This window comes from Microcaecilia unicolor, chromosome 1, assembly GCF_901765095.1.
Source record: "Microcaecilia unicolor chromosome 1, aMicUni1.1, whole genome shotgun sequence".
Classification (NCBI taxonomy): Eukaryota; Metazoa; Chordata; class Amphibia; order Gymnophiona; family Siphonopidae; genus Microcaecilia; species Microcaecilia unicolor.
The window spans coordinates 355274327-355286833 of NC_044031.1; the positions used below are offsets into that span (position 1 = coordinate 355274327).

Genomic DNA, 12507 nt, shown 5'->3' on the forward strand with positions numbered 1-12507 from the left:
TTTTTAATGTGCTCTAAATGGTAGAGTCGCCCATATGTTCCTTTGGGTGACTTTAGCGCGCGCTAAAAATGCTAGCTCGCCCTTAGTGCCTTTATTTACATATCTTTTTAAATAGTCCAATGTTGTTACTGGAGATGAAAATCCAATTCCACTGTCAACTGAAGAACCACTGTGATTAAGTGAATACAAAATAAATAATGCTAATTGTTCCTTATAAATCCAAAACTTCCAATAATTAGTTTCAAAGGCATTAAGAATCTCAACATGGTGCCATGTTTTACTATGATGCGTTATCAGGTAATTCTGGAAGAATAATAAACCAAGCTCCAATATAATGACATCATGATTTTCTTTTATTCTTTTTATATATAGATTTCTAACTTCTGAACGGAAGCACTAAGGGAGGCTGCCCAAGAGGTCAGCGCTCTACTCAATCCTACTAAAAAATGATGACACATGCACTTATATTACTTCAGTCCTAACTTCCAGGTTAATCAATATATCAGTCCAGAAAAAAATGAATTAGTTGGAGAATACGCAAACATTGGCCAATATTTTATAGTTATTACCTGTTTTTTTTAATTTTCCTAAATTTGCGTGTACTAGAAGAAGAAATTTGGGAGAGTCAATATTTAATTTAATACATTTCTTGATTAGCTTTTGAAGTTGGAAATCTGTATGGTGAAGTTTGTTTGATATTATTTTTGACTCAGAAAATCATGATGCCATTATGTTGGAGCTTGGTTTATTAGTTCGTTTATTATTTTTCCAGAATCTCCTGATGACACATCATAGTGAACATGGTACCATGTCAAGATTTGTAATGTTGCTGAAACAGTGCTAGCGGAAATATTTGAGAAATATTTCCACAGGGGGTTACCACCAGGTTAGCGTGGGAGCCCCTTACCGCCAACTCAATGGGTGGCTTACCGCAGCTTTGTAAAAGGGCCCTTCAATCACAGTGGCTTGTCAGTCGACAGTGGAATTGAATTTTCATCTCCAGTAGCAACCCTGAACTATTTAAAAAGGTAAGTAAATAATTTTCTTATGAGAACTGAAATGCAGTACTATGAAATGTCCACTGGAGGAGCATGATTGTAATGTGCTAGCTTGTCCACGTTGGCTAGGCTACACAGTTTTGAGCACCAATCACTTAATTTTAAAAATAATTTTAATCTCTAAATGTATTGTTTGGGTCCCTCAGTTGCCACATCTGACCCTCCAAGGACTGTTGTGCCCCACAGAATTTGTAGTTTTACAGGATTAAATGGAACCCATGTGTACAAGTTAAGGTTCAGAAACAATCACTGCTGGTGTGGCTCACAAAGTGACAAAGGCTGAATATCCCTTTGACAGATGGCTTGGAACTAGCCAGGCTTTTCTGTTCTCAAAACCCTCACACACACCCCACACTCTCTCATAGACATTCCAGCATGAGACTGTGAACTTGCTTCTGTTTTCCTTCTCTTGAAGTTTGTAGAATAAGCACTCTTTTTAACAAATATTGCTGATAGGAAAAAAAAGATTTGTCCTAAAAGAACAACAATATCTACTGGAACTGTGAACTCCTTCAAAGTAGGTTTACTTCATGAAGGAACACATTTCATTCTCACGGCTCATATCTATTACAAAAGAATGGTTTCTCTGTGTATGGGAATGCACCAGAATTCGCATAAAGTGATCCTTGCTTGGTGCTTAGCTAACATGGTCAGCTGTGACCATTACAGCCTGTTCAGTCTAATCCTCATGAGCTGATCCCAAAGTGCATCTACAGAGGCAGCACTCTTCCTCCTGCTCCTTAGCATATTGGTGCATTAGGTTGTTTTGGTTTCCTGTGCATTGCTGACAGTGGAGAGAGATAAGTAGCTGAACCCTGCAGCCTCATCTTTTTTTGATAATGGGCTCATGAGTTACAGCCTTCTGTGGATTCCTGCTGTGGATAACTGGAGAAGAATTGGTTCCCCACAAAAATAAGCAGACAGGAAAGGAGTAGGGTAAACCAGAGAAAATGATGAATTGGAGAAGTTGATGTTTCTGAGTCCAAGAGATCAACTGAAAAACAGGGCACAAAATTGGTAAGGGTGGGCTTCGTTACACCAATGGTCTCTAATGTTTCTCATACCTCACACTAACACTATCTGCTTTTGTCTCACCTAGAATGTAAACCACACTGAACCCTGGAAAGGGGATATTAGCAGTATACAAGAATTGAATTGGTTTTCGTGTGGACTAAATTTAAAGTACAGTATATTAATGCTGTTTTGTAATCCCATCCAAACCGTGCACAACCCCCACTAAGAGAATGCTACCCTTAACCTGGCTACAAGTATGTGTGCTGTGGAACCCTGGGCATGCTTTTAGCTGGGCTAAGGTTGAGCAAGTTTACTATATCCTTGTAAATTGGCATTTCCTTGGGTAAATAGCTTTTGAAAATTGTCCTCATTGTTACCCAACTGGCTAGTCCAAGGCAGAAGATGATGAAGTTCACAACATTCAATGGCATTAGGCAAGACCAGGCAGTTGCGGCTTCTGAGGCACAAAGAGCAGCAGTAGCCAAAGTAGAACACAGATCCTGGCAGCTAGGCACATTCAAAGAGCCAGCAACACATATTGTAATTTCTAGGAGTGTGGACATAGGCATACATAAAAAGCAAAGTTTATTATTTAAAAGCATGAGTGGGCATAAAGCTGAAGGCTTATCTAGGGCACGTGGAGGGGCATAATTGAACGCGAATGCCTATCTCCATGGGCGTCTATGTCCGAAAACGGGTACGTGAAGAGGCGGGACAGACCGTATTTTCGAAAAAATGGACGTTTTTCAGCTGGGCGTTTGTTTTTTTTAGCGATAATGGAAACTAAAAACGCCCAGCGCAAAAACATCCTAATCCGAGCCATTTGGTCATGGGAGGGGCCACGATTCGTAGTACACTCGCCCCCCCTGACATGCCAGGACACCAACTGGGCACCCTAGAGGTCAGTGCGGTGGACTTCAGACAACGCTCCCACATGCATAGCTCCCTTACCACGGGTGCTGAGCACCCAACCCCACCTCCCCCAAAACCCACTACCCACAAATGTACAACACTACCATAGCTCTTAGGGGTGAAGGGGGCACCTACATGTGGGTACAGTGGGTTTTGGAGACCTCCCATTTACCAGCACAAGTGTTACAGGTAGGGGGGGATGGGCCTGGGTCCACCTGGCTGAAGTGCATTGCGGTACCCACTAAAAGTGCTCCAGGGACCTGCATACACGCAGGCCTCTAGGACTTGTTGCTGCTATATAACATTGGCACACCAGTTGACACCTGAAGACTAATCTCTCCGAAAACGTCCTTTATTGGAATAAGCATGCTTACTCACAGTTAACTGCAGATCAGAGGTTGTGCCCCACTGGCAACAAGTCTCCCTGGTACTGAGATTAGCAGTAGGTCAGAGCTGGCAGAATGCTGTACAATGCCCTCTTTCAGCCATATTCAAGGGAAGAACTAAGTTCTGTAACGTGGCTAACACGTGAAAGGGATCTAAAACTGGCTTACAAAAATGGCCACTACCTCATGGACTACCGGAAACAAAACAGGGCACACTCTGACCCAGTAAGCAGGGGGAAAAGCACCATGGGGGAAAAGCACCATGGGAGTAGAGCCTACCAACTACCAACATCGTGAGCATTTAACACAAGCTACTGGAATCACGGAGCCCAATACCCTACACCCACATAACAGTAAAGGTGTCACACTCACCCGAGAGCCACATCAGAACCAGGGAAAGGCTGTCACAGGATAGAACACATTCTGCTGTCATGGAGGTGGGTACGACATTTGAGGCTGGCATACAGGCTGGCAAAAAAAGTTTTTAAAGTGGTTTTTTTTTTGGTGGGAGGGGGTTAGTGACCACTGGGGGAGTCCGTGGAGGTGATCCCCGATTCCCTCCAGTGGTCATCTGGTCAGTTGGGGCACTTTTTTGGGACTTGTTCGTGAAAAAAAGGGTCCACAAAAGGTGACCCAAAATCGCGGTAAAAATGCCTTTTTTTTTTCGATTATCAGCTAAAGACCCCCATCTCTCCTCGGCCGATAACCACGCCCAGTTCCGCCTTCACCACGCCTCCGACACGCCCCTGTCAACTTTACCCGCTTCCGCGACGGATTGCAGTTGGAAACACCCAAAATCGGCTTTCGATTATACCGATTTGGGTGCCCACGGGAGAAAGACGCCCATCTCCCGATTTGGTTCGCAATATAGGCATTTTTCTCTTTCGATTATAAGTAGGTTAGTACTCTTGCACTGGTCATGGTCTATAGAAAGCAGAAATCTTGGGAAAATCTTCTCTCATAGGTCTCTAACTCATAACCATTGGAGTGCACTTTTTCCCTATGTAGGGTCTTTTTAGCTCCATTACCACACATTGATTTAACAAGATTAGGTATAACAGACTTTGTCTTTTTGCAGTTTGGCACCTTTCTTTTGTTTTGGGAGAGGGGATAGGAACAACAGGAAGAAAGGGGTGAGCAAGGGGACTGAGGCCCAGATGCATCAACCAAACGTGAAAAAAGCAAAAACGTAAAAGCTGTTACCGAATTTTAAAAAACGAACAATGCAGCAAAAAAACAAGTCGCACATGTTCGATGCGGTATTGTAAAGTACAATGCATCAATCTGGTGGAATCCCCGTCAGTAATCGGCCCCTAAAGCATGCGCAGAGCAGCCAAGCGTTATGCTGGCTGCTCTGCGCATGCCACAAACGTCAAAAAACAAACAAAACAAAACACAAACACGTGGATCGGGAGGGGGCAAAGGCGCTCGTCAGGAGCGTCCTGTATGGATGGCCTTGCCCCCCCCCCCCCGCCCGTGGTCGCCGCTGCTGCTCCCCGCTTCCTCCCCCAGCATTAAATAAAAACACAAAACAAAACTCACAACTTTTAGGAGCCCTGGCCCCCCTCCCTTCCTGTCTCTAAACTCTTTCTCCACACAGCTCCGCCTCCCTCCACCCCCGTGCCCCACCCCCGCCACCCCCCCTGAGGTCGTCGCCGCCGCTCCACCCCTCCACCGCCCCCCCCCCCCCCCCCACATTACCGGGCCTGTGCAGCGCCTCTCACCTCTGTATGAAGGCGCTACACGGGCAAGAAGACCATCAGATCGCTGCAGTCTTCAGGACGTCTCTCTCCTTCGTCTTCCCTGACCTGGGCCTGCCCCCGTCTGACGTAGGTTTCTTACGTCAGACGGGAGCGGGGCCAGGTCAGAGAAGGAGAGAGACGTCCTGAAGACTGCAGCAATCTGATGGTCTTCTTGCCCGTGCAGCGCCTTCATACAGAGGTGAGAGGCGCTGCACGGGCCGGTAATGCAGGGGCGGGGCAAGGGGGCGGAGGGAGGCAGAGCTGTGTGGAGAAGAGTTTAGAGACAGGAAGGGAGGGGGGCCAGGCTCCTAAAGCTTTGAGTTTTGTTTTGTGTTTTTATTTAATGCTGGGGGAGGAAGCGGGGGGGGGGGGGGCAAGGCCATCCATACAGGACGCTCCTGACGAGCGCCTTTGCCCCCTCCCGATCCACGTGTTTGTGTTTTGTTTTGTTTTGTTTTTTGACGTTTGTGGCATGCGCAGAGCAGCTGGGGGAGGAAGCGGGGAGCAGCAGCGGCGACCATGGGCCGGGGGGGGGGGGAAGACCATCCATAAAGGATGCTCCTGACGAACGCCTTTGCCCCCTCCCAAACCTTTTTTTTTTCTTTTTAACTTTTATAGTGATGCAGGGGGAGCGGGGAGCAGCAGCGACCTTGGGCATCAATAAAAGACGCCCCTGACGCGCGTTTTCGCCCCCCTTGTTTTTTGTTTTTTTTTTACATTAAAGTTTTTAGTCGGATAGCCCTAACGACAAGAACAGACCTGTCATTAGCTTTCCGGCAGTTTTTCTGTGTTAGGGTAGGCGGAAAACTTTGATGCATCTCGTTTCAATGGGGTTTCTACACAATTTGCTCATCTGCATTCCGTTTTTGTTTTCTTCTACCGTGGTCGGAAAATGGCCTTTAATGCATGCCACGGTTCAAAAATTCTTCGTTAAAGGGTTGTTAAAGGGTCATTAAAGTTTAGTGCATCTGGGCCTCAGTGAGAGCAAAATGGAAAAAGGATAAGAGGAAAAGGGAGAGAAAGGCAAAGGTGCAGGATGGAAGCAAGGAGTGAGAGGAAGAAGAGAAAAAAGTGAGGTGGAAGAGATGGAGATGGAGAGCATTGAAGGGAAGATAATAATGCAGGAGAATAAGTAAGAGGAATAGCAAAAGGTGAGCAAATAGGATGAACAGGAAGAGGCAGTAAAGTATAAGTAGAAAGAAGAAAACAAGGAGAAAAAGGGAACTGAAAATGAAGGAATAGAAAGTATTAAGCATCTGAAGAAATGAGATAAAGAAGGAAGACAGCTGACAGAGAAAATAAAAAGAATAGAAAACACCAGAGAGAGAGAGAAACGAAATAAGGAAAAGAGATGAGGACAGAGAATGTAAAAAAGTGAGCCAGAAAATCAAACTAGAGACATTAAAGGTTGGAAACTATTTTATTATAGAAATTAAAGTAGAAAGCAGTTCCTTGGAAGAGAGAAAGTCAGTGCTGCTGTGCCCTGTTCCTCTCCCCTGCTTCCCTCCAGCTTCAGTCTCCTCAAACTAGTGAGTCACCAGCTGCCTATGGTACATTCAGTCTGTGAGGTACATTTATGACTTAGGACGTATTGTGAAATATCTTTAATATAAAGGTCTTACAAGTTAGAAATCTGTCAGGAGAATGTATTTTTCAAATCGATTGATGAACTGCATGCACTGGATCTTACATAGTTTTTAAAAAGCATGGCCTTCAAGTCATTTTGCAAGAATAAGACATTCAGGTTGTCTCTATGCCCAAGATTTTGTAGTCAGCTTATCTCCCTGATATATTCTGAATTCATAGCAAAATGGGTTTTGAAGATCAAACGTTTCTACCTGAGCTTGACATCATTGTGAGGCAGGGTTATCTTACCATCCAACAAATTCAACTCCTGAAAGAACCTATACGGCCCCGTGTTTCATTATAAGGGATTTGTTTGCATTAAAAACACTGCTGCACTTGAAACCAGACACAGCTGAACCTGTAAACCCATGTCACTGATAAAAGAACAGGTCAATTGCACAGGGTGACATTCATTTCTTCTAGCACCTTATAGGCCTGTTGGTGGCATTTCATGCAACTGAATAGAATGAGCAGCTGAACAGCTTAGTGGTGCATGCATGCCTCATTATGCACGGGTGTGACATAATTAACGTATGTTCAATTCTGCTTTCTGCAGTTGGGAAACCTCACAAGTGTGGATATTGTGGCCGAAGCTACAAACAGCGCAGCTCTTTGGAAGAACATAAGGAGCGGTGTCACAACTACTTACAAAGCATGGGCCTACCAGGCAGTCTTTACTCAGGTAAGAGCTCAAAGAAATAAGACTAATGGCATGGCCAGCTCTAAAGAACATGTATTGTGTGGTCCCATATCTCTCACCCTGAGAGTTCCAGCAGACCCATGCTTGAGGGACAGCTTTCTGGCCAAAGTGATAAGTACTGAAAAACCCAATACCTTCAATTTACTTTAGTAGTTTTTATGTGCACTTTTAGTTCTTTTCTCTCCCTTCTGTATTTTTTCTTTTAATAAGCCACTGGACCACTCTATTGCTTAGTCACACTATTCTGTGCTGCAGTGCAGGAGGCTGAAGTTCTGCACAGTAGAGCCAGTGGGGCATGAGTGCATTTTGCAGGTGATATGCTCAAGGTCCAAAGTAGGAATAGCTGCACATTAGCCCTTTTAATATATGAGGGGCAAGAGCAGGTCGCAGTCTCTTAGGATGCTTCTCCTCAAGTCCTGGGTCAGTGAGGGTACATGGACGTGCTGCTTGGGGGTGGGAGATTTAAGTGGCAGAGAATCAGGGCAGGGATAAACCAATAACAAATAGGCACAGTGGTGTTACCCTCTCTTCATATCATGGCATATGTTGAGATGCATCATAAGCATTACATTCTGTTGCATTCAGAAGTCCCTTAACATTTTACTGTAAAGGGGGCAATTCTATCACTGGGTTGCTTCCAATTAGAAGTCCTGAGGATTTGCGGTAGCAGTCTAATTCTATAACAGAACCTGAGCACACAGTTTTCCGTTATAGAATACTAGCATAACTTGGTATCAACGAGCCTAACTTCTAGGTGCCTGCACTTATGTCAGCCATAGAGCTGATGTAAGTGCAATAGACTAAGGGCCTGATGCTGAAAACTCCGGCACTGTTCAGTACAGTGTCGCGACAGTGTGGCCGAACAACTCCCTAATGATCAACACTAATGAGATAGTAACATAGTAGATGACAGCAGAGAAAGACCCACACAGTCCATCCAGTCCACCCAACAAGACAAACTCATATGTGCTACTTTATATGTATACCTGACCTTGACCTGTATCCGCCACCCCCAGGGCACAGACCGCAGAAGTCTGCCCAGCACTAGCCCCGCCTCCCAACCATCGGTTTCTCCACCCAATCTCTGCAAAACTTCTGAGGATCCATTCCTTCTGAACAGGATTCCTTTATGTTCATCCCACGCATTTTTGAATTCCGTTACCGTTTTCATCTCCACCACCTCCCACGGGAGGGTATTCCAAGTATCCACCACTATCTCCGTGAAAAAATACTTCCTGACATTTTTCTTGAGTCTGCCCCCTTCAACCTCATTTCATGTCCTCTAGTTCTTACCGCCTTCCTGTCTCCGGAAAAGGTTTGTTTGCGGATTAATGCCTTTGTGTTCAGGTCAGCAAGTCTCTCCTCATACGTCTTGTAACGCAAATCCCATACCATTTTTATAGCTTTTCTTTGCACCGCTTCAATTCTTTTTACATCCTTAGCCAGATACGGCCTCCAAAACTGAGCACAGTACTCCAAGTGGGGCCTCACCAACGACTTGTACAGGGGCATTAACACATCCTTTCTCCTGCTGGTCACACTTCTCTCTGTACAGCCTAGCAACCTTCTGGCTATGGCCACTGCCTTGTCACACTGTTTCATCACCTTCAGATCCCTCTCCCTGTCTGTACATATCAGACTCTCACCGCCTAACACATACGTCTCCCGTGGATTTCTACTCCCTAAGTGCATCACTTTGCATTTCTTTGCATTGAATTTTAATTGCCAAACATTAGACCATTCTTCTAGCTTCTGCAGATCCTTTTTCATGTTTTCCACTCCCTCCAGGGTGTCCACTCTGTTACAAATCTTAGTATCATCCACAAAAAGGCAAACTTTACCTTCTAACCCTTCGGCAATGTCATTCACAAATATATTGAACAGAATCGGTCCCAGCACCGATCCCTGAGGCACTCCACTACTCACCTTTCCCTCATCCAAGTGAATTCCATTAACCACCACCCTTTGGCATCTGTCTGTCAATCAGTTCCTAATCCAGTTCACCACATTGGGTCCTATCTTCAGCCTGTCAAGTTTATTCAAGAGCCTCCTGTGGGGAACCGTGTCAAAAGCTTTGCTGAAATCTAAGTAGATTACATCTATAGCACATCCTTGATTCAATTCTGTGGTCACTCAGTCAAAGAATTCAATGAGATTCGTTTGGCACGATTTACCTTTGGTAAAACCATGTTGTCTCGGATCTTGCAACTTATTGGATTCCAGGAAATTCACTATCCTTTCCTTCAGCATCGCTTCCATTACTTTTCCAGTAACCGAAGTGAGGCTTACTGGCCTGTAGTTTCCAGCTTCTTCCCCATCACCACTTTTGTGAAGAGGGACCACATCTGCTCTTCTCCAATCCCATGGAACCTCTCTCGTCTCCAAGGATTTATTAAACAAATCTTTAAGAGGACCTGCCAGAACCTCTCTGAGCTCCCTCAATATCCTGGGGTGGATCCCGTCCAGTCCCATGGGTTTGTCCACCTTTAGATTTTCAAGTTGTTCATACACACTCTCTTCTGTGAACGGTGCTATAGCCACTCCACTCTCATATGTACTATTGCCAGTCAATCGTGGTCCTTCTCCAGGATTTTCTTCAGTGAAACAGAACAAAAGTATTTGTTTAGCAGATTTGCTTTTTCTTCATCATTATCCACATAGTGGTTCGTAGCATCTTTCAGTCTCACAATTCCATTTTTAGTCTTCCTCCTTTCACTAATATACCTGAAGAAATTTTTGTCACCACTCCTTACATTTCTAGCCATTTGTTCTTCCGCTTGCGCTTTCACCAGACATATCTCTCTCGACTCAGTTTCATCCGATATTCCTCTCTGTGTTCCTCTTCTTGAGCTTTTCTGTATTTCATGAATGCCAACTCTTTAACCTTTATTTTCTTAGCCACTTGCTTGGAGAGCCATATCGGTTTCCTTTTTCTCTTGCTTTTATTTACTCTTCTTACATAAAGGTTTGTGGCCATATTTATAGCTTCTTTCAGCCTGGACCACTGCCCTTCCACTTCTCGTATGTCCTTCCAGCCCATCAGTTTCTTCCTCAAGTATTCCCCCATTTTACTAAAGTCAGAATGCTTGAAATCCAGGACTTTGAGTTTTGAGTGGCTGCCCTCCACTTCAGCTGTTATATCAAACCAAACTGTTTGATGGTCACTGATGCCCAGGTGGGCACCCACTTGGACATTTGACACACTATCCTCATTTGTGAGCACCAGATCCAGTGTCGCTTCCTCCCTTGTGGGTTCCGTCACCATTTGTCAGAGCAGAGCACTTTGAAAAGCTTCCTCGATCTCTCTACTTCTTTCCGATTCTGTAGATAGAACTTTCCAATCTACATCCTGCAGATTGAAATCTCCCAGCAACAGCACCTCTCTTTTCTTTCCCAACTTTTGGATATCTGTAATCAGATCTTTATCTAGTTCCTCCAATTGTGTCGGAGGTCTGTAGACAACACCCATGTGGACAAAGGTTATATCATCTCTTTTTAAGGTGATCCATATCACTTCTTCCTTTCCCCAGGCCCCTGTCATTTCAGTCGCTGCGATATCATTTCTCACATACAGAACTACTCTCCACCTTTACGACCATTATAGCCTGGTACATTTGCATCCCATTCATGGGAATCATTGAGCCATGTCTCCGTGATTGCATCAATGTCTAAGTCTGCCTAACATCAGGGCTTGCAGATCTTGAACTTATTGCTTAGACTGCGAGATGCTAATATAGGCACGCTGTTAGCGCTCAGCATTAGAGAGTTGTTTTAAAGTTAAGGAGAGGATGGTGCCAGGCACATGTGCTCAAGAGTTGTGCATTAAGCACAGCTCTTGCGCGCATACCCAGAACGTCAGAGGGAGGAGGAGGGAAGGAGGAGGAAGAGATGCCGGTTGGCTCCCGGTGGTTGACCCTTGTATGAGTAAAACAAAATTCTTATGAAGAGGAAGCACTCACTGCTGGCTTTCAGACTAGACTGCTGCAGAATGTGGGGGCTGGTTGCTGACTAGTTGGCTTGACTGGTGGGAGAAGCCTGCAGCAGGTGCAGGGACTGTCTGTAAGAAACTGCTAGCAAGCCTCTTCATTTCACCACAGCGGGACTGGTCTGTTTTTGTCCCAGATTCCAGAAACATGTCGTGATTCAATGCCAGTTGAGTACCCCAGGGTTTACAGCGGTAAGAGCGTCTTTCTGAGGTGCTGTTTTCTGACCATCAGACAGGAATATGAGATGATCTCAAATACATATTTCTGCCTACATTTGCATGTCATTTACATTGTTCTTTCCTGCACTCATTGTTTCCCATGGTGAGGACCTCTGAGCATAGTGCGCTCATAAATGCGGGCACTAGTCCAGCGCTAATAGCCTCTAGCACCTGCATTTACTTCTGAGCACTGGCCTATAAGTGTGGCAGGGAAGCATGTAACTTACCGTATTCTGTAAGTTATGAGTACTAAGTGAGAGCTCTGCCTAGGTCCCACCCATTCCCCGCTCATGTGTACACCACCTTGCAAATATGAGCCATTAACGAGCAATAATTGGATGCTAACAACCAATTATTAATTGGCACCAGGGGCATAGCCAGACCTTACGGTGGGAGGGGGCCAGAGCCCGAGGTTGGGGGCACATTTTGAGTGCCACCCCGTCACCCCCCCCCCCCCTGCCTCACCTCGTCTCCTCGCCCACCCGCCTCACCTCACAAATACCTTTGCTGGCGGGGTCCCCAATCCCCGCTTGCTGAAGCCTTCAGCGCTGGTCTCCAGTGCAACCGCAATCGCTGCCTGCGTGCTCTTCTTTCTTCTTCTTGCTCCTCCTGTGCATGCTGACGCTCCTTTACTTGGAACTGAGAAGGAGCGTCAGCGTGCACAGGAGGAGCAAGAAGAAAGAAGAGCAGGGTAGCGAGCGCGGCTGCGCCGGAGACCGGCGCTGAAGAAGGCTACAGCTGGCAGGGGTTGGGGACCCCCCACCAGCCAAACCAGGGGCCCGGATGAAATTTGCGGGGGTACAGGCCCCCATGGCCCCCCGTAGCTACACCCCTGATTGGCACCATCTGGCTGTGCGCTATTCTA

The 12507-nt window shown here is 45.6% G+C and overlaps 1 protein-coding gene across 1 annotated transcript in view; it reads left to right on the forward strand.

Moving 5' to 3' along the window:
* The window catches only part of IKZF1 (IKAROS family zinc finger 1), a 423181-nt gene that overhangs the window by 306328 nt on the left and 104346 nt on the right, over positions 1 to 12507 (forward strand). Inside the window, 1 exon segment of the mRNA XM_030209530.1 lies at positions 7295 to 7420. Within this exon segment, the coding sequence (XP_030065390.1) occupies positions 7295 to 7420 (126 nt within the window).